Raw genomic sequence first — 19,432 nt, 5'->3', positions numbered from 1 at the left:
TCGCACACAACCGTCATGCAAGGAACACACTCGGTATCTCTTTTGTGGACTCCTTGGTTCTCGGTAAATCTTCGTCGGGTAGATGGTCAAAGTCACAGACAATGCGTTTTTTTTTTATCCCGTATTCATTACCAGGTACACCAGGTATGCATTGTTTTTCTTGCTCAGATGCTCAGAAAAAGGGGGCCGGGCAGGATGGATCTGTTCACAAGACACACAAAGGCAGCTTAATTCTGCCAAGTGTGTCCAATTGTTTCCTTTACAAGGCCATTGTCTCTCTCTCTCTCACCCGGCACCGGCTCGGCAGCTTCGCAAGATTCCTCTTTTTTTCTTTGTTGACTGACTGACGGATTTCCTCTTTTGATCTGAATGTCCCTGGAAATTGAATGCTTGGCCGCCTTGGCTTTGGACCCTAACCATGCCTCTACATAGAGGTATCGTTGTCTCTTCCATCTTTCAGGATTTTTTCGACTGAGCACTCCCAAGATTAAACGGCCAACCATCCTTTTGAGGACAAGGGCTGAAGATGACAGTAGGTATGTAATGGGGACTTGTCGTGGTCGAGCGGCAGGCCAGATCACCTTTAGGCTACCTGCCTAGAGGTAGGAAATTGATTACTAGTTTATGTCCTGGCTAGTGCATCGACTTATTCATGTTGGGTTCTTTCGGGATTTCTTTCTGTTTGGATTTTTTTCTGAACTCGATACTGCTTCATGGCATTCTTTCCTCCATGAAGTTTCCATCCATCCCTGGTACATACGTCCCAAGAAGCACTCGTGTTCACTCAGTGTGGAAAGCGTACAGGCTCCTAGCAGATGACCATCAATGATGGCCCTAGTGATCAGAGTTCAAGAGGTCGGACTCCTTCATACAAGCAGACAGCGTTGGATGCTCCTCTCTACCATCGTGAGGCGAATGAGGACTCGTGGTTCTCTGCCCGAATCAGGGAAATGCTTAAAAAAGAGAGATATGTGATTCTCCCTCAGATGCCTGCGGATAGGAAGCACTGTTGTCGGGTTTACCTAGTTAGCGCCTTCATCCTTCGGCGAGAAACACGAGATAAAGCAAGATCATCCTATGTCACCATTCTATCTCTTGTGTTTTTGTGGGCTTACTCACCTTCCGCTACTTCCCTCTGATGGTGATGCAATTTGATTTTCCCGGGTTTTAGTCCGATCAGGACACCACTTTGAACATCTGGCTTGGAGAGTAACCGATCACGTACAAGAGATTGTCGATGAATGTAGGGCTGGAGACAGGGGTATGGGAACAATGTGTTTGGGTGGATGGTACAGGCATGGTGTTTTTTATATTGAGCTTCATGCTTCGTACCGGTACATGGGTAGGGGTACCTACCTGCCTTGCCACAACGTAGTCTGGACTGGTCTAATCATGTTGAATCATATCGCTTTTCTCCCATTCTTCTGCATGTTGTCCTTAATCCCACTTTGCTCGTTCGTTTCATTTTAACTAGCGGAAAGCATGCGTACTAGGCGAGTCTTGGCAGGAACCGTACCTAGGCTCGAAGACACCATCGTACAAGGCGGGCTGGCCCGCAAACACTACCTTATTTCAACCCTTGTCGTTATGTTTCATCCTGTGAAAAGGTGCCTCTATATTGCCGGCGGTCATGGGCAAACACGGACGCGGTTCGGATGGAAAGCGGAAGCATACCTACACCAACAACGCAAGAAACCGGGAATTCGGCATGCCTTGAACTGTGTGAGGGTTGCAAAAGCTGTGAAGTATGGTAGTATCTATATAAACCTAGGTCCCCCTCGCCATCGATCGAGTCAATTGCTTCTTCACCTCCCTCACCCACGCACTCTCTCAATCTCCTAATTTCCGGCAAAGAGTTCTTTCCCACGACCACTTGCGCGCAACAACTCTTTTCTCTCAACCCTCAATTCACAACAGCAACCATGCGTTCCCCCACTTGTACCAGCTCCCTCGCCTCCCTGGCCATTTTCATGGTAAGTCTCTCTCCCCCCTTCTCTCCCCACAACCTCACCATCTAACGTCCCCCCTCACAGTCCTCCCTCACTCTCATCCTCCCCGCGGTCCACGCCATCCCGACCCTGGACCTCCTCGGTCTCGACGACCTCCTCGGTTTCGACGACGATCTCGGTCTCGACGACGACCCGACTCTCAACGCTACCGCCCTCCAAATCCTCACTCCTCCCGAACCCCTCACCGTCCTTCCCCCCGACGACACAATCACCATCACCTCCAACTCCAGCACCATGAGCACCCTGAGCATCGGCACCACCGGCCCCTGGATTGCCGGCTGCATCCAAGTCGACAACATCGGCACCGGCAGCCCTGCCTCCTCCAAGCACATCCGAGAGGGCATCAAGTACCTGCGTGGCGTCCCCGGTCAGCCACAGATCACCCACTACGGGTGCTCGCAGGTGAGCTGCAGCTACAAGAGCGCCATCTTTTGGTGTAACGAGGAGCTGGGGTGGGGGTTGCGATTGAACAGTTTTGCGGATATTGCGGATGGGGCGCAGGCGATCATGGACAGGTGCGGCAAGGGGAAGGACGTGATGGGGAAGTCGACGACGGGGTGGGCGCCGGATCAGCAGAAGGGGCAGCAGTGGAGTGTTGTTGTTACGGGAGGGGATTGTTGAGGTATCAGCCGGTGGGTGGGTGAGTGGATGGTTTTGGGAAGGGTGAGTGGGATTCTAAAATGGGGATGGGGATGGAAGCTGAAGAAAGGAAAGGGGGATGGGTGGTGAATGTTGATGCTGCCCTCGGGCGTTCCTAGGAGGAATTCGTGATGGAAAAAGGAAACTGGCGTGGTTTGAGATAGAGGAAGGATGTTTCGATGGGAGAACAATAATAGAGTCTCATGGTTTTAGCCACTGAATGAGGAAGAAGCCGAAGGATAGGCAATAACAAGTACCATGAAGTAATACGATCAAAGATCCAAATGCCAGAACCTCAACCCACTACCTCAAGCACACGTATTACCCTTGACAAGAACTGACCATCCACCCGCAAAGAATACAAGATCAGCAAGCTGTGTCTCCCACATACCCTTCTCATCTCCTCAGTTAACCAAAGGATGACACTTATCAAGGTCACCAAAGGCTTCGATATATGCACCTCGATCCAAAAGCAATTACACCACGGTCATTTTTTGGATTTAGATGGCGCGCCCGAGCCACTTATCAAGAACTGTTTGTCCTTTCTGGTAGGTTCGTAGAATGACATGTCTTCCCCGACAATGGACTGTACGTTTCGTCGCTTGTCGCGCTGCTCGGGTAACGACGACGCACTGCATCCATGACCGTACCGTTGTATCCGCCGAAGTGAATACGCTCGCGGACTCAACATGTACTTGGTGTGTAGAGAATGCGGGATTTGCCATTGTGTGTCAGCATGCATCTGAGAAACGATTGGAGCACAGAGGGCTCGACCTGAGGGTTTGCTGGGATAAGTTTGGTGCTGTTTGGTGAAAGTACCTTTACACAACGTCTCCATAGAAAGAGACGAATAAGCAATATAGACATAGGCGCTGTGTGCAGCCTTCATTTCTGACATTTTCGAGTGACCGTATGGCTCCAACAATGAGGCGCAGGGCTTTGCGAACGGTTGAATTCTCTGTCGGTCTGCTTAGGCGCTTCTCATATGCATCCTTTACAGACGTTGGCAACGTCGTGAAAATATGTTCAATGCCGTCCGCCGTCTTTTTTCAAGATTGAAATCGTTCATCGTCGACAAGCAGGGCAACCCAAAGGCACGTGCAGTGTGCAGTCTTGGACAGCATATCGTGTGTTTATTCCTCAGATCAACGTGGAAGACGTTTTCTTTAGCAAACTGTCCCAACACTGTTCGATGGCAAGGATGACCTCTTACTGATATCATGGCACTGATCTTCGCCCGTAATTCGCACATATGACGGAACGACGTTTTCCAGGGAAGCAAACTGGGAGATGATTTTATAAAGGCCGGTTCTGAAGAGGAATTTGGTGTTAACAAACTTTGCCATGTTCTGATGAAGATCTGGGACCAGGGACTTTATAGGTCAGAGGTACCACATCCATCGAGCGCGTCCATGACAATTACCTTTATTGGCGCCAGCTTCAGGGTCGCGTACTGCCTGCCAAAAGATGGTCCAGAGCCACGATGGGATATTGACAAGCCCCTGAGAATCTCATAAGAGTGGATCCATGGCATACTTTTTGAGCAATATCGGTGTGTTGAAGAAGAGATGACGAAGTATAGTGTTTGAGACATTCTGGTTCATCGGGGTTCTTTGAGGAAGAAGTAGCGAATAGTATTACGCAGTAGGAGGGGTCCGGAACTTTGTTCCATCCACTGGCAAAAGCTTCGCTGTCGATCAAAACCGACCGTCTGCCACTAGTCAAGGGGTATGCAGGTAAGCCCGCTAACCATTCAGCTTAGTGCGGGCGATTTTAGCGCGTAGGGGTTTTGGTACATAGCTACACGAACTCTACTCTTTGGTCACTTTGTAGGTGTCCGTGTTTGTTGAACGTTGCTGTTGCAGGCACTCGATTTCTTTATACGACATTTCTCGCTTGTCCCTTCGCTGTGCTTCGGCTTGCTGGAACTTGTAGTGCTCAGTGAAGGCGATCAGAATTTCCTATCCAACCTGCAACTGTTTCTCGGTCGTGTTGACGATCTTTTGTTGTGGTGTTCTTGGCTTCGAGAAGCAGAGTAGAAGCGGTGACCAGCTTTACTCGTCTGGGCTAGAGGCGTTTCTAGCCCAGACAAGTAGTTCTAGGCCTTGGTTCTGTGGAGCTTTTGCCTTCTCATTGTTGGCCCGCAACTCCTTCCACGTTTTCAGCTTGAAGGTCTCCTTAACGAACGTCTTGGCAGTATGTTCATAACCCCGAAGAACTGTACGGCTCTGCACCTTTGGTAAGACATTGTAGATTATCTCAAAATACACCTCCATCACCACCTCTAGATGCAAATTCAAGGGGTTGCCCCGTAGGGGAAACAGCGGTTCGAGAGCGGAGTAGTACTGCATCTTGTGAATGGTATATGTGAAGCCTTCGCGGTTAGCTTCTTCAGCTTCGAACTGGTTGGTCAAAAGTGGGAGGATCAGACATACGGCGACCCAGGCTACTGATGTTTCGGAGAACGTGCTCACGGCTTGGTAGCGAATCCTTTGATCGTACGCAGACACTATACCGTTCCTCCCATGACATTGCCTGTGCATCCTATCACCCTCTCTTCGGTTGTCCCCAGCCGGCTGGGGTATTGAACATCGAGGTAATAGACAACCCAAGTCAAGTGTAGTCGTAAATGCCCCTGGATACTAGATCCGTCCCTTGATGGTAAACATCCTTGATGGACGCAATCGTCAAAGAACAGACAGTCTGAGTCGACAAAATAAAGCAACTCATGGAAGTCCACCTCACATAACGGTCGTCAATTGTCGCTTTTCTCCTATCGAACCATTGCTGTTTACAGGCTCCTTTCTGTCTTTGGCGTTTTCCCAATGTCGAATTGTTGATCCACGTGTCGCCGTGCTCCTCTAGCAGGCCAATAATCAACCCATTTAGAGCGAGAGGTTGACTCTCGACAGCCTCTCGGCTTTTGGGCAGATTATTTTATCATCAGCTAGTCAATCAGTCTGATCTCGGATACTTTAGCACCTGTGATGGTGAGATGTATGTGCCCCTATTCACCGAAGAACCTTGGCAGGCTTAGGTGTCGGCAACAATAACAGGCGCCGTACCCGAGGAGTTCTTGTTGCCAATTTTTCTGTTGAAAAAGCCTTGAGGCGGTGTAAGAAGTCCTGCGCGCGAGGGGTGCTCAGCGGCTTTCCGTCGAGCACACTCCTGGTGAAGTGGTCATTTCCAGGAGTTTGAATCTCCAGATTGTAACAGAGAAAATTGAGTAGTATGTATGAGAAAAGACTGGCAATGTAGTGCCAGATGAGCAGAGGGTATGGGTTAAAGTAGCGTTGGCATTTACCAGGAGTGGGGTTTCAAATGTGAGCGAGTGCTTCGAGATGTGGAAGGTAGGTAGGTACCTGCTCGGTCCAGGCCAAGGTGACACTCCTGCTGAAGCGCATCATGGGACGCAGCCGACTGATTGGATCAACGAGGAAGGATTCTATCAACCTCTGGTAGACAATTATTGCATGCATTGCCACCAGACGCTGCTCATCTTCTCGGAAGAAGTCGCACTGTATCTGACAGTCATCTCCGATTCTGAAATAACATCGGATCCCCAACTCTCCGTACGGGCTTCGCCTGGGTAGATGTAGATGGCGCTCACTGTTGTATGAGGACCTGCGTTGTTCTGGCTGCCTCCTATATCGTCACCGCTCGAGTGCACCTCAGAAGTTGGGGATGACGGCGATGAAGTCTCAATGAGCCGAAAGATCTCCTTGTATCCCGTGGACACAAAACCCAAGCGCGCGAATGTCTTCTTTCCCGCAGGCGTTGCCGTGAGTGCTGTTGATCAAGGAACCAATCCCGTCAGTCTTGATATTTCCAACCCAGTCAAAGCAACAGAGCCTTCGAGTTACTCACCAGAGAATCCCAAAACATCCCACCTCCTCTCCGCCGCCTCAGCATTGAATGCCTTGACCCTCCTCTGGATCTCTGCCAATGCCATGTCCGCAAATCGCATGCTGCCATACTCACAGCCTCCCACTGTCACCGTTGCAGGCTGCGCACCAGTCTTCTGCGAGGCGTCTCCGGCGTCCCATGCAGTGAATCGTTCGATGTGGAACACATGCAATCCGACCTCCACAGGCGCCTGCAGTTGCATCTCACTCTCCATCTCCGTGCTGCTTCCACCACCACCGCCAACACCCGCGAACATCTCTCCAGCATCAATGTCCACCTCCTTGATCTTGCCCACCAGTAAGTCCTCCCAATACTTCTTCACAAGAGGAAGGACAATGATGACGCCCAGTGGAATTTCCGAGCCATCATTGCTGGCACTGAAGCAGACTGATAACTCGGGACAGGCGTCTCTCCAACTTTGTAGGCGCTCATAGGTCAACGGAGCCGGGTACATTTCTTGGTCGGAAGCGTAGATGGTGTGGAGGAGGGCGTCGCTGATTCGACTGGTGTGGATGAGGCTGGATATGGTCATTGTGGCAGAGGGTGTCGAGGGGTGACAGGATTCAAGCGAGAGTGACCGCGGAAATGTGGAATAAACCGAAGTTGTGGAAGACTGTGGGCGACAATGACGACAAAGGTGTCCGTTGAGGATGTCCTTTTTGGCCTCTGGTGCAACGGAGTGCTGCGGTGTGACTGGTGGAAGTTAGAAATCCCAGAGTTCGACTGAAGTCCAGCAATTTGAATTCGATCTTCACTAAAAGGAGGAAAGAACTCGGCCGGCGATTAACGAGTGAACGGAGGAAGCTAGATACACAAGGAAGGAATGACAATGACAACTTGAGTGAAGAAATTGCACCCGTTATGACTCGCGAGAGGTACACGAGAAGTACTCAGTATGCCAGTCAGCGGAGATGGTGGAAGCTATCGAGTTTACGCAGTTTTAAGATGAGAATTTTTTCTAGCAGCCCAATAAAATTGAAACATCACAGCAGCCGATGAAACCTCAAGCCACACAGCTCTGGAGGCATCAAAGACATACAGAAACTACATTCCTTTGAAAGGTCATTGTACAGAAACTTGATCATCACAAGCCACAAAGGCAAAAAAGAAAGAGAAACGAGAGATACACGAAAGCGAAAGATGCAAAAAAGATGATGTTGTCCTTGAAGGAACATCGGGAATTGAGCCCGACGTGGGGGTCGAACCCACAACCTTGAGATTAAGAGTCTCACGCTCTACCGATTGAGCTAGCCGGGCAGCGCAAGCTGCCATTGGTTGATAGTTTGCATCAAAACTTTACACTATATTTGAATGTAGGTGCCACACAGCCCAAATTTCTCACTTGAAGTGAGAAACACCACCGCACAAAGGCAGCCACTCTTCGTTTTGATCGTCCAAAACCATCCACTATGTCTAGAGTCTTCTGACATTTTCATTCAATGATATAAGACGTCCTCATAAATTTGAGTTTTTCTTCCAAATGCAGGGCATGTAATGGTAGCCGCACATCACCAATCCACATCCCCGGACGGAACACAGAGCGCGCCCATCCAGCCCCCTGCAAGGCTTACTATGTACACTAGATTTCCAGAGGCCATCTATTTTCCGATAAGCGATCCGACGCCTCGGGATTTTGTCATTACCATGACAGCCATGACAGGAAGGGATCTACACGCTAACCCGATGCTGAAGTGAAGCACGACATGAACATCACGCAGGTCCCACATCCAAAGAGGCTAACTACATTCGCCGTAATATGCATACCGCTTTTTGCATATGTCGTGTTGGGTCCATTGGGCTTCAAGTTGCTGCCATCAAGGTGCGGCGGTCACGGCAGGAAGCAACTCAAAAAGAAAACTCATCATCCACGAAGCGGATCTGAATGTTTTAGAGTTGAGAGTGTGTCAATCACCAGACCTTGAGCTTAGGTGGTGACAAGTTGCCATCAAGCGGCAGAAAGTTGAAAAAGTTCATCATCATCCATGAAAGGAAAGGAACTCAAAGTTTTAGGGTTAAGAGAGTGTATTAATCACCAGGCCTTAGTGATACATAGCTATGTGTAAAAGAAAAAGGAAAATAGTAAAGCAGATCTTAACAGGAAGAGACACGCATTGTAGATATCGATCCAATCCATCAACTCATCACCTTCATCCCCCAAAACCAAATCCCAAGATTATCGGCTTCTGTTGCGTCCAGACATGCTTGTGTAGCAGCTCGTTGTGCTGCCAGTCCAGCAGAAGGGGCTCCTTGCTGCAGAAGGGGTGCTGGACTGGCAGCAGCGTTGAGAAGGCATTGCCTAGACTTTGCGCTGTTGCCGCGTAAAGACTTAGGCAACGCAGTTGGCGGCGTTGATGATGAGGAAAGAGTTGCCGGTCTTTTTTCGTCGGCACAAAAGCGAAGGTTAGCAAGGGGAACTGTTGCTGAATAGAATGCGCTGTAGTGTGGAGTGAGAAGGAGGAAAAACTTACGTTGGTAACATCGTCCTTGCAGCACTTGACGCTGGCACCACATTGGGAGCCGATGACACCGACAACGCAGCCGAGCGAGGCGCTGAGGTCGACGGGGATGAGGTTGAGGAGACCAGGGGAGCCGGCGGGGCCGGACATAGACTGGCAGCAGTAAGGCTTGTAGTCGTCGATGGAGCAGGTGTTGGGGCCGATGGTAGTGGCGCGGGGAACAACCTCAGCCGGGGCCGCAGCGGCGGTCATGGCAACGGCGAGGATGGTGAAGACGGTGGTGAACTGCATTTTGGCGGTTGGGGGTTTGCTGAAAGAAGCTGGGAGTTGGTTTTGAAGGTGGTTTGGAAGGTGAGTTGGAAGGTTGAGAAGATGTTGTGAAGTGAAGATGTTGATGCTGATGATGAGAAGATTAGAAGCTCTGAGGTGGACGAGAGACGAGGTTTATATACACTTTTGGACCTCAATCCAAACGCTGTGTTTGAAGACATCTTCCATCAAACTTGGCCAAGTTCTCCGGTATTCCTGCTTCTCCTTCCTCCTATCCGCCGTGGCTTGGTGTTGTTGATTCATCGACACTCGTCATTTCCAGATCTGGCATCCGGCCTGGCACTCATCCGGACCCAATCGACCCAGGCTCTTGGAGCTGACGATCAAGAATTGTGACAACGAGATCATGCTTTGGACTCCCAATGGGGAAAAGCAACGAGTATGCGGCGCAAACCTCCATTAGCTTGTTTGGAAATCTGGCCACGATAGCCGACATCGTGGCTCGGAATCTGGAAAGAGCAATGACGATCCTTTCACTAGAGTACCTGATGCTGCCAGATGTCAGACATGAGGAACACCAAGTCCGGACCATATCTAGATTCAGCACTGTTCTGAACTAGTGTACACGCTTAGAAGTGCGCCAATGACGAACGTGGCTCCTCCCAGGAACGGGAAAGGACATGGAGCCTCATCAGTATTTGCATTGATACAGGCAAGTGAAATCTCAGCTAAGGGATTGTCGGAATTGGGTACGAGTCTCGTAGGAAGTAATGCAACCCAGTATCTAGAGATCTGAGCCGCCAGACGCAGGGAGGTTGCAAGGTACCTGTAGATTGATGGCACGATAGCACCCATTTCCAGCGGGAATACAGCTTCCAAGTCCATTGGAGTCTGGACTCTGGGGCACCAGAGAGTAGACATCTAGCAAGCTGGGTTGCGATCTTCATGGTAATCTTGAACATCAGTAGATGCCAAGGCGATAATGGGGGACCAGATGTTTGCTGGCAGCCCGATACCGTACCTTTGACTCGGGAAGTATCTTTACCGACGGACAAGGGGTTGGGAAATGCATGGTCACATAGCAACCACGAGACTCGGTTGCCAAGTGCAAGTGAAAGACATCAAACCACGACCAACGGTGTTAACCCCGGCGGTGAGATTCGCGAGATGGCGACCTGCAGCTCGGAAAAGTAGCCAATGGTCAACATGCCAGCATCATCCTACTATCCAAGTGTTGAACATAACGGGTTCGGGCTGGAATGGACCCGAGGAGCCGCACATCATTTTCCCACCCGCGAATACTGTGTAGAAGGGTGAACATGCAGAAAGCAAGAACTACCTACTGAGTTGTACAATGGCAAGTGCAGTTATTCGGGCAAAGATCGAAGCTACTGTCGGCGCACGCTTAGCGTGAAACTTTTGTCTTTGAAACTGTTTCACTTGATTAATACTGACAGACTGGTAACGAATTTGCGGGTTTATGAGTATGGCCGGAGGAAACTTCCGGCAGGAGAAAAGGTCCAGTCGGTTACAAGGATGGCTTAGCTTGCACGCGATGATTTACGATGACAGGTGGCATTAGCTGCATTACCCCATATTTACTTGTGGGGATGCGGTTAAGGTTTAATGCCACCAGAGGTGTACACCGTTGCATGGATATGCCTAAGCGCTAGTAGTTCTACAGAAAATAAGATTGATACAGTAGCCAAAATGCTTGTTTCTTGTAAACACTGCCACCCGACCTTTAAGATGCCCGGCCACCTCCAGAGATCGCCCAGTTCACGAGGTGCCCTTTTACACCTCTGCCAGCATCAGACTGTTAGCGCGATGATTTTCAAGTGGCAATAACTCTAATGTTCGCACAGAAAATGGCTGGTTTGACTACATCTCATCCCCTGAATACTAGGTGGTGATACCACACTAACGTCAGTCTTACGAAGTCATACGTACCATATGTTCAATCTTCTTATCTACCCTAATTCCTATTTCAACCTCCTCCTTGAATTCGTTGATGAAACTCATTCAGAAAAGTGCCTGGTCCGTCTCCGTTTGGAGTCTGAGCATGCAAAGCGTGATAGTATGGATGAAAATGGAATACAGAAGCACACTGACATCACAGCAATGAGAGCCTCAGACAATACCTGGTAGGTACGTAACGGTTTTAACGTTTTCGGGATCGGGTAACGCAACCGTTCGTGTTTTCAGCCGCTCCAGTTCCAGCCACGGAACTGCAGCGTACCGCCTCTTGGTTGCGCACCCGGATGGGCGAAGAGGAATTCCCCCGTGCCCATTCGTCAGGAGCAATGTTTCCACCCGTGGATGACAGCAGCCGTCGCAGCTGCCAATGTCACGGAACTGCATAACGGTGTAACTCTCGTACCTTGATTGCCTGGCCTCCTATATTCCACGCGCCCGGGTCAAGTTGTCCTTCATCAGATCCGTCTTCACTACTTTTTCTCTTGACAATGTCTTTGCTCAAAAGAGAAGGCATCCCCAGATTTACGTGACCAGGGGCATCCGATCACAAGCTGCACCCCCCTGTAGTGTACATAGTAGCCAGGACCACGGACAAATGGTCCGGCACGGAGCTAACAGTGTCCATGTCGCTGGTGCAACCAATTATAATGGCCCTCTCCTCTTTTCTTTTTTTCTTCAATCGTCTGATCTCCCATTCTCCATGTGGACAAGATCAACCTTGATCGATCTGTTGGCAAGAGATCGATCTCGATCTTGGATGCGACCTCGAATTGACACCGTGTTTGCCTAGACCCTTCTTGGCCTAATGCTTGGAACACATCCATCTCTTATTCCCAGCAGAAAATGTTCGTCCATAAATTGCATAACTTTATGCACTCTCTCAATAAGGCGGTCTATAGAGCCAAGGATCGACGACGCAAAACCGGACATACAGTCCTGAAAATGGCAACCAACCAATCCGGGGGGGCGTCCTGTGAAACGTGCCAAACCTCCAAAAGTCATACGACGGTGCATACAATTATGATCGTCAGGGTCGCACGGCATTCAGACAGTATCCGATTGCGCCGTTTGTCCTCTCAGCGGGACGCACCAAACAGCAACAACACTTTACACTACTGTGTAGAAGTCTGATGCAGACGCACGCCACGAATCCGTTTCTGTCTAGGTCGTTCATGATCATAGCCCTTTACGGCTTGTTTGCCAGCCCAAGTCCTTGGAAATGTTGCAAGACGAGATTCCGATGGCAACATCTTTTCCGGGCTTCTCGTTTGTGGTCAATCTCACCTTGATACCTAGACTCGGCGAATGAAGGAAGCAGAAATCGTATTGACGGATGACTGAGCAATTCATTGTCATGGAGTTGAGCACTTCCACTGTGATGCTGCCAACAACAGTCCGGAAACAAGGGGCAACGCTTCACAACCTTTCTGTCCACCTGAAGGCGCAGTTGGGCTCAGCTGGAAATTGGGCAAGACCTGTTTGTCCATTACAGAAGTCTCGAGCTGAATGTTGTCATCCGCTCTCAACCTAACTCTGCGTTGTTCGGATCGCCGCATTGTGGTCTGTAAGTACGCTGTTGTCACCGCAGGTAGTGGGTCGTATGCGAACATGGTCTTGGGGTCCTGACGGTACGTACGTACAACAGAGAGCAATTGCCCCGCCAGCTGTTTTCGTTGCCTGTTTCGGACAAAGCATCCAACAAGACACTGAACAACTAGATCCCCTTCCCCCGATGGAGACGCTGATCGTTCTTTGGTGTGTTGGGGAGTGAACATCACGCGGACAATGAACTTGTAGCTCCTGAATCGCCCTCCCCAATCGTGTATATACCTGCCACAAAGTCCTTCATCCAAGCCTTCACTACCCGTTCCGTCAGCAACGGGCAAGCATCATGAGACTGACAAGCTATAGCCACACGACTCCTCGGCTGAAAGGTCTATTCGCTCACGTTACTCCCGTCTTCTCGAGCCATGGCTGTTGTTGCATGATCATTCTTGGGAAAAAGTCGTTCATGATGATGATGAGCCACCCACCCACTTACACACGACACGATGCGTCGTCACGCCGGCCATTCTCCAGACCAAGAAGCCTGGGATGCTGATCAAGTTTTCCTGCGTGCGGTGGTGCATCGGACGGGTCGGAATCTCGTTCAGCCTCCAAGCCTCGCTCAAGGTAAAGAAGACAGGAGCTTCGGGAGGTTGTAGCCTCGAAATCCGAGGGGCCCGGCATGTTGAAGGCCGTGACAGGGCATACAACCAGAAATTGGATCGAGTTCAATATTTCGGTCCCCAATAGATAATTCCGGCGCGTAAACTCCCCACCGCTCACCCTCCGCCTCAGCCGTTCGTTTTCTCTATGTCGGGAAAGACCTTCATCGGCTGCACATGACTGTCCGTTTCAAGACAATAGTTTTGAATCGTCAACGTCATAGTATTTCTCGCCAAGTTGGCGGTTGATGTTGCACATGAGGGCAATACTCATTACCAGACAAGCAAGATTCTAGTCGTTGTATTTTCTCTTTCTCAAGCCTCGAGGGAGTGGCAATGTAGTCGGCGAGGACACCTGATTTCTTTGAAGACGTGTTAAGGTGAGGCGTAAACGGAGGGAAAGCGGGCGGCGGCCGCAGTCGCAGGCGCGTGCCCGTAAGTATGAACAAGAGGATATCGGAAGAAGACCAGGTTTGCAATTGTGTTGATGGCGGGACTGGTCGCTCAACTCAATGCCAGCCGAAATCTTGCCTCTTTGCAAACAACCGAAATGAGGCCCAAAGCATCAATGTCATAATAGAAATTCAAATCTCCCCAATCCCAATGAAGTTAGTGGTTCTCCCTTCTAAGGACGCAGGCAACAAGTGGTTAAAAGTGGAGAGCTGCAGGTCACCAATCACCACTCTCGACTCTGCCAAGCAAGGACATCCTTCAGGTTTGTAAGCGCCAACAGGACCACGTCACTTTACTCCACCATAGGTGGCTGTGCCCGGCCTGGTTCCCTTGTCCAACTTGCCCAATGCTCTGTCGGCTTGCCCACCGATTTTCATTTCCTTTTTCTCCCACCCCTTCTTCATAAACCCACCTGCCAGACCAATTACCAACAACCAACTACGACAGCTGAGTAACAGTTGTACATCTTCCGTAGTATAGTGGTCAGTATGTGAGCTTGTCAAGCTTGAACATCAGTTCGATTCGCTCGAGACCCGGGTTCAATTCCCGGCGGGAGAGACCATATTCTTTTTTGGCACCTTCCTCGCTCGTTCACTTTTTTCTAGTGTTGTCTTCTTCGTAGCTAGTTAGGTATGTATGTTCACTTGCAAGATTAATTGATGTTTTTGACCGTGGTGCTTTTCTTTTTGTACCTGCTATATGTTCTTAACGTTGACATGTAATGTGATTTTAACTGACAAGTTGTTTTACGAAAACATACATGTACACTTCAGTTAGTTTCGTGAACAGAACAGTAGAGTTATAAAGTCAACAACTTTAAAAAGTTTCGTACTGTGACAGACATCTGGCTTTTACAGCAATGACAAGTGCATGATAAGAGTTTGGAAATCAATTACAGAAAATGCACAAAGGAGTTAATGATCCAGTGTCCATAAAGTATTGAGCTTTGAGAGTTCACATAACCCTGTCCTTTGCAAGACACCCAGTGTCTAGGTCGCACCGAGAAAACAATTAACATGAACTACGTAACTCCAATTGATATATCTCCTCCCTATCTTTTTCTTATTGTAGCTTCCACTTTGTCATGCTGCACATGAGAAAATCTGTCTGGATTTCTTGCTCATCTCCAAGTAGATATATCACAACGGTCATACTTAGTATCAATGACGGACGATCTGAACAATGTTCGTCCTGATCAACCTATTGTAGCTGGCCAAGATGTCTATGCTGGCGATACTCTCTTGATCAACACCATGAATGGATGCATGTAGTTGGATTGTCAGGGAACGAGATAACACAACGTCGACCCCAAGAATCAAGAATACTCGCAATTTCTACACTGTTTTCGCTTTATGGAAGCGTGATCCCAAGAGTAATAAGATAGCAATACTACAAGCCACAGATCAAGGTAATATCAAGTGATAGGAAGGAGAACGAAGGCATCAGGAATCTGGTCAGACAGATATATGTCAGATCTGCCACTCGTCGCCGCTTTCCTAATCCGTACACCAAAGCCTATCGATAAGGATAAGGATAGGAACCATCCGAGGTCTGTACCTAGGTATCATGGGTGTTCTATCCCATTGGCCAGTGGCCGGTCCGCCGGTAACCCATGTAAAACCCATCCAGCCATGCCACGACAGCACAGCGTTTAGCGGCGGACTGATATCAAAAAGACATCGTTCCTTCTCTACTATAAATCCCAACTACCTTATGTGAATCACCGATTCACGCGTTGCTTTTCGTTTACGAGCGGCTTCCTAACTATAAAATTAATCATACACACAAGTTAAACCCCCTGATGGTGAAAAGGCGGGGAAAAAAAAATATCGACTGACCATAGCCGTTACCATGCCCATTATGACTGCTTGGATAACATCTATGAGGAGCAGGAACGAGTCCGAGAGAAATCAAGCCTCAACGTCTCGCCTCGTTGGTGACGACACGACCAATGCACGACTGAACGAGATCATACAGAACCTTGGGATCCTTGTTCCATCTGTCCCAACCATTGCAAATGAGAGTGGTGATGACATCCCTCTTCTTGAGCGTGGACAATAAACTCTTCATGGTGATGGCGCGCTGGATAAACCCCGTCTCGTAGACGTCGGGCTGGACTTCTTTGTCGGGCTCAGCGATGGTGTCGAAGACATTAATTGATGAAGCCGAGGCAGTCGAGTTCGACTTCGAAGCGGTGTTCCCAATCATTAATGTTGTGCTCGCCCTCGAGATTGACGAGGCAGGATATAGAGAAAGACATGTCGGCGGTAGTGATGAGGACACAACGGTACCTTTGATTGCGGTTGGGACGGGACGAGGGACAAACGTTGAGATATATTTACCTTCTCCAACGTCCCGCCTTCTAATCTTGAAGTCAGGCGAACGAACCAACGTCGAAAACCTTTGTTTCCTCCCGGCCAGTCGCGTGAATTACCATCTCGTGAACCATGACCGTCTTTGCGGTGAGTATTAGACGCTCGCAAGCAGCTTGTGATCAACTGCTTAACCGCTGGCTGTGAGAATATGTGACTATAATTTGTATAAAGATGCGCAAGGCTTCAGCGTTCGAGGTCCGGATATCTACAATCCTACAGGTCAACGATCACCATACGTCTGAATAACACCATCACCCAATAACCACAAAGACAACCTCCACCACAGTCTTTACCACAACCCCACTCCAACAACAACCCCAAGCAAATCTCAAAGACACCACACAAGAATGTGTCTCTACTTCCCCTACCCCGGTGTCTTTGCCTGCGGATGCGATCTCGACCCCGGCTTCGTCGCCTTTTGCAACTACAACTGCCACCCCTCCCAACGTCAACGAGCCCCCTTATCTAGGGACGCGTATGGACAAGTGTTTCACAGCTTTGGCGAGATGTGTCCCCAGTGTTATCGGGATGGGTGGGTTTATGTGAGGGGAAGAGGGTGGGTAAGGAGGTTGGGACCTAAGTTGTAGGTACCCATTCGGCCCACTAAGGAGATAATGGCTGGGAGATGAGAGAAGTGGGAAGTTTCTGGCGGGGCTGGGGAGGAGGAGAGACGTTGACGGAATGAAGGATATGGAGTAGTGAGGTGGATGGATGGAAGGTTGGTTGGGTGAAGGTTTATTTCACACTGAGAGAGTGGCTGCAGAGAGGACTGGATATGGCTGAGGAGGTCACCTTACTATAAGGTACCCGCCGGAATGGGAGCTTGGGTGGAAGTAACTGGATACTGAAATGGAGAGAGATAACCGCTAGCGGCACCAACAGGCATTGTGAGAACAAAAGGAACGAGTAGCCAAACGGCACAACCGTGATCCCATATACCCTGTAAACCCTGAGAGATCCGAACGGACAGGTATCGTGAAGGACTCGCGGCACAAGCTAGTGTCCTCGGTACGTATCGCCAAGGTCTTCTAATGTCGCTGAACTTTACCGACGAAACTGAAGGAAACCTGGTCTTGAGTCTGCGTCAGAAGGTGTCCTCACAACCAGAAAGACGTGAAGTGAAGTGAGGTAGCCACGCTAGCGAAATGCCCAACTCGACAAAGTTCCGAACGTGAGTTTGATCCTCCACCTTGTCAGCGCGGCAACTAGACGCGACCCCGCGGGTTGGATGTTGGGAAGGGTGACCGGAATTGAGACGTGGTCTGACAACAACAACATGCACGACACTTGCCGCGTGACAACGAAGACAGGTCATAAATTGTCAGCGATGGGTTCAAAGGGTTGGCCACGAGGAGTTCGCCATGTGTCTTCAGTAACCAGTAAGGCGATTTCGCCAGTACTTGTGCTGACCCGTGGTCGGCACCGATGTTCGGTTCGGCTCACTTCCGTAAGGCTGAGGAGGAACCGTGCCGCCACTGTTATTGATCCAACCGCAAGTTACGGCAGCACACCCAAAATCGAGCCGTCTTACCCCAGAAGCGTGGCAGCCCGCCAGACCAAGCCACCGAAATGGGCTGTGGCATATATCTGCCAAAATGTGGTAGTGCTGTGAGGATAAACTTGGCACTCTCAGCCAGAAGACGAGTTGTTCCAGAAAGGTGGCCGATGAACATGATCAGGGGCAATTTCGCCTCGAACGATAACAGTGAAAAAGGGGGAGAAAGCAAAGAAAAAACTAGCACCCAATAGCTCCGAAGTGTGCACCCTTGGAACAGACAGAGAGAAATCCTGAGAATACTGTGGAACAAGCCCCCAATCGACCCCCGGATTTGGCAGGTGATGGAGACAAGTTAACAGCCATGCCACAGATGAACAAACGTGGTGACACAAGGCCCATTGTGGTCAGCAATCCACGCGGTTGCGCTTAGCTCCCTCAAGCCCAAGCCAATCGGAAGACGAAATGGTGATATGCATTGCGCTTATGTGTGCAAGATGGCGGCCTGAAATACAACCCAGCCAAGTCGCACGGCAGTGACGGGGCGAGTTTTTGAGGTTGACTTTTCCCTTTCTGCTCATCCAAGGGTTGCAGTGAGCCGATAGGGCTGTAAGACGCATGCGCATGGCTCGAACCATGGCGCCCTCAAACAACAGGTAGAAACCTTGGGTTCCCAATCAGGTAAAGCTCGTGGGCAAACTGGCTTTCCGATGGTGTAGGTGTTTTGTCAATGATTGGCCGAGTGGCCGCGTGTTTTGCGGGCAGAACAGCAGTAGCGCTAGGTATATCCAGATCCACGTTGAAACGCACACCTATTGCCGATGAACAAGACAAGTTGGCTATATGGCTGTTGTCAGAATGGAAGCTGAGTTCTAATTCCGCCAATTGTACTACTCGATCCAGCATCCAGTCCGAGGTACGCCATTTGAGGCATGGTTTGGTGGAGAGAGATGGGGGCCTCACGAGCCCCAGGGCGTTCTTTCTGGTAGGGGGGTCGTCGACGTCTATTGTCATCTAGGGTCTTCCGGATTCGATGCAGAAAGTAGCTGCCTTGACAACCAGATAAAAGCCACGCTGCCTGAGTTGTCAGCGCTCAACACAGGGAGGTCGGTCCCCTTTACCTCAACTCAACATTCGCAGAGAAATATTAGTGACATTTCGCTCACAATGCCCAACAGCAAGCAGTAAGACTGATATCCTTCATGACAAGTCTCGCTGATGATGACTGACATGACCTCGACAGAAGCAGCTCGTCTGCTGGAAAATCGGGTGAGTACGGGAGGAATGCCCGACTCGAAATGTTCCAGATAGAAGAGAGACAGGAGGGCAATATTCTTGTGCGGGTGCCACACAGACCTCGGAAACCGCGGGAGACTCGGCGGACTATGGCGAGGAAGATTCGACGCATCATGGAGCCCTTTGATGTGCCCAGGTAGTAAGTGATGATGGTTCCTTTTCGAATGGCCGAGGTTCGAATAACACTCAAGTTGGAAGGATGGGAGGCAACCTGGCCGATAGACGACGGTATGTCCAGCAGAATGTGTTGTTCATAACAGGGTTGAACACAACGTTCGAGATGCGACACTCCAGTTGAAATCCTTCAGCAATTGATGTCGGCGATCCTCTTGTGCCTTGTTTTGTTGTT

General features: G+C 49.8%; 10 protein-coding genes and 2 non-coding genes across 12 annotated transcripts; 5 read left to right on the top strand and 7 right to left on the bottom strand.

Annotated features, from left to right (window-relative positions):
• Nucleotides 1-1,604: 1,604 nt before the first annotated feature.
• Nucleotides 1,605-2,630, top strand: B0T23DRAFT_444288 (uncharacterized protein; the record flags this gene model as incomplete). The annotated part of the gene is made up of 2 exons (XM_062840893.1): nt 1,605-1,973; nt 2,034-2,630. The coding sequence occupies exons 1-2, from the start codon at nt 1,923-1,925 to the stop codon at nt 2,628-2,630; spliced, it is 648 nt and encodes a 215-aa protein (XP_062692255.1). The 5' UTR covers nt 1,605-1,922.
• A 505-nt stretch (nt 2,631-3,135) lies between these two features.
• Nucleotides 3,136-3,994, bottom strand: B0T23DRAFT_405814 (uncharacterized protein; the record flags this gene model as incomplete). The annotated part of the gene is made up of 2 exons (XM_062839051.1): nt 3,136-3,467; nt 3,862-3,994. The coding sequence occupies 2 exons, from the start codon at nt 3,992-3,994 to the stop codon at nt 3,136-3,138; spliced, it is 465 nt and encodes a 154-aa protein (XP_062692254.1).
• A 708-nt stretch (nt 3,995-4,702) lies between these two features.
• On the bottom strand, nt 4,703-5,180 carry B0T23DRAFT_318486 (uncharacterized protein; the record flags this gene model as incomplete). The annotated part of the gene is made up of 2 exons (XM_062835080.1): nt 4,703-5,034; nt 5,084-5,180. The coding sequence occupies 2 exons, from the start codon at nt 5,178-5,180 to the stop codon at nt 4,703-4,705; spliced, it is 429 nt and encodes a 142-aa protein (XP_062692253.1).
• A 467-nt stretch (nt 5,181-5,647) lies between these two features.
• Nucleotides 5,648-7,351, bottom strand: B0T23DRAFT_175897 (uncharacterized protein). Its single transcript, XM_062832993.1, has 2 exons — nt 6,516-7,351; nt 5,648-6,437 (listed from the first exon to the last, which is right to left on the bottom strand). The coding sequence occupies exons 1-2, from the start codon at nt 7,084-7,086 to the stop codon at nt 6,115-6,117; spliced, it is 894 nt and encodes a 297-aa protein (XP_062692252.1). The 5' UTR covers nt 7,087-7,351; the 3' UTR covers nt 5,648-6,114.
• Nucleotides 7,352-7,738: 387 nt separating this feature from the next.
• Nucleotides 7,739-7,811, bottom strand: B0T23DRAFT_t240. The gene has a single exon. It is a non-coding gene; the product is annotated as a tRNA-Lys (tRNA).
• A 1,069-nt stretch (nt 7,812-8,880) lies between these two features.
• Nucleotides 8,881-9,301, bottom strand: B0T23DRAFT_430048 (hydrophobin precursor; the record flags this gene model as incomplete). The annotated part of the gene is made up of 2 exons (XM_062840223.1): nt 8,881-8,928; nt 9,023-9,301. 2 exons carry the CDS (start codon nt 9,299-9,301, stop codon nt 8,881-8,883), a joined length of 327 nt encoding a protein of 108 aa, XP_062692251.1.
• Nucleotides 9,302-11,298: 1,997 nt separating this feature from the next.
• Nucleotides 11,299-12,813, bottom strand: B0T23DRAFT_405810 (uncharacterized protein; the record flags this gene model as incomplete). Its single annotated transcript, XM_062839050.1, has 6 exons — nt 11,299-11,387; nt 11,422-11,618; nt 11,975-12,065; nt 12,190-12,246; nt 12,308-12,418; nt 12,693-12,813. 6 exons carry the CDS (start codon nt 12,811-12,813, stop codon nt 11,299-11,301), a joined length of 666 nt encoding a protein of 221 aa, XP_062692250.1.
• Nucleotides 12,814-13,031: 218 nt separating this feature from the next.
• On the bottom strand, nt 13,032-13,486 carry B0T23DRAFT_318357 (uncharacterized protein; the record flags this gene model as incomplete). The annotated part of the gene is made up of 2 exons (XM_062835071.1): nt 13,032-13,154; nt 13,301-13,486. 2 exons carry the CDS (start codon nt 13,484-13,486, stop codon nt 13,032-13,034), a joined length of 309 nt encoding a protein of 102 aa, XP_062692249.1.
• Nucleotides 13,487-14,382: 896 nt separating this feature from the next.
• B0T23DRAFT_t251 lies at nt 14,383-14,475 on the top strand. Its single transcript has one exon. It is a non-coding gene; the product is annotated as a tRNA-Asp (tRNA).
• A 1,338-nt stretch (nt 14,476-15,813) lies between these two features.
• On the top strand, nt 15,814-16,515 carry B0T23DRAFT_175784 (uncharacterized protein). The gene has a single exon (XM_062832992.1). It carries the CDS (start codon nt 16,055-16,057, stop codon nt 16,388-16,390), a length of 336 nt encoding a protein of 111 aa, XP_062692248.1. The 5' UTR covers nt 15,814-16,054; the 3' UTR covers nt 16,391-16,515.
• A 254-nt stretch (nt 16,516-16,769) lies between these two features.
• B0T23DRAFT_405806 (uncharacterized protein) lies at nt 16,770-17,777 on the top strand (the record flags this gene model as incomplete). The annotated part of the gene is made up of 7 exons (XM_062839049.1): nt 16,770-16,834; nt 16,980-17,010; nt 17,045-17,125; nt 17,193-17,304; nt 17,490-17,522; nt 17,632-17,646; nt 17,677-17,777. The coding sequence occupies 7 exons, from the start codon at nt 16,770-16,772 to the stop codon at nt 17,775-17,777; spliced, it is 438 nt and encodes a 145-aa protein (XP_062692247.1).
• A 1,251-nt stretch (nt 17,778-19,028) lies between these two features.
• B0T23DRAFT_320037 (uncharacterized protein) lies at nt 19,029-19,223 on the top strand (the record flags this gene model as incomplete). The annotated part of the gene is made up of 1 exon (XM_062835154.1): nt 19,029-19,223. A coding segment is annotated over one exon (195 nt), but the record flags the coding sequence as incomplete, so codon positions are not given.
• Between the last annotated feature and the right edge of the window lie 209 nt (nt 19,224-19,432).

Source organism: Neurospora hispaniola (assembly GCF_033458365.1).
Source record: "Neurospora hispaniola strain FGSC 10403 chromosome Unknown B0T23scaffold_5, whole genome shotgun sequence".
Lineage (NCBI taxonomy): Eukaryota > Fungi > Ascomycota > Sordariomycetes > Sordariales > Sordariaceae > Neurospora > Neurospora hispaniola.
Note: the sequence above shows the minus strand (reverse complement) of the source record. Positions and strands in the feature narration are given on the sequence as shown.

Coding starts and splice junctions, on each gene's coding strand:
- B0T23DRAFT_175784 (XM_062832992.1), top strand. CDS start 16,055: ATGGTGTCGAAGACATTAATTGATGAAGCCGAGGCAGTCGAGTTCGAC.
- B0T23DRAFT_175897 (XM_062832993.1), bottom strand. CDS start 7,086: ATGACCATATCCAGCCTCATCCACACCAGTCGAATCAGCGACGCCCTC. Junction 6,438..6,515: donor GGATGTTTTGGGATTCTCTG/GTGAGTAACTCG, acceptor CTTGATCAACAG/CACTCACGGCAACGCCTGCG.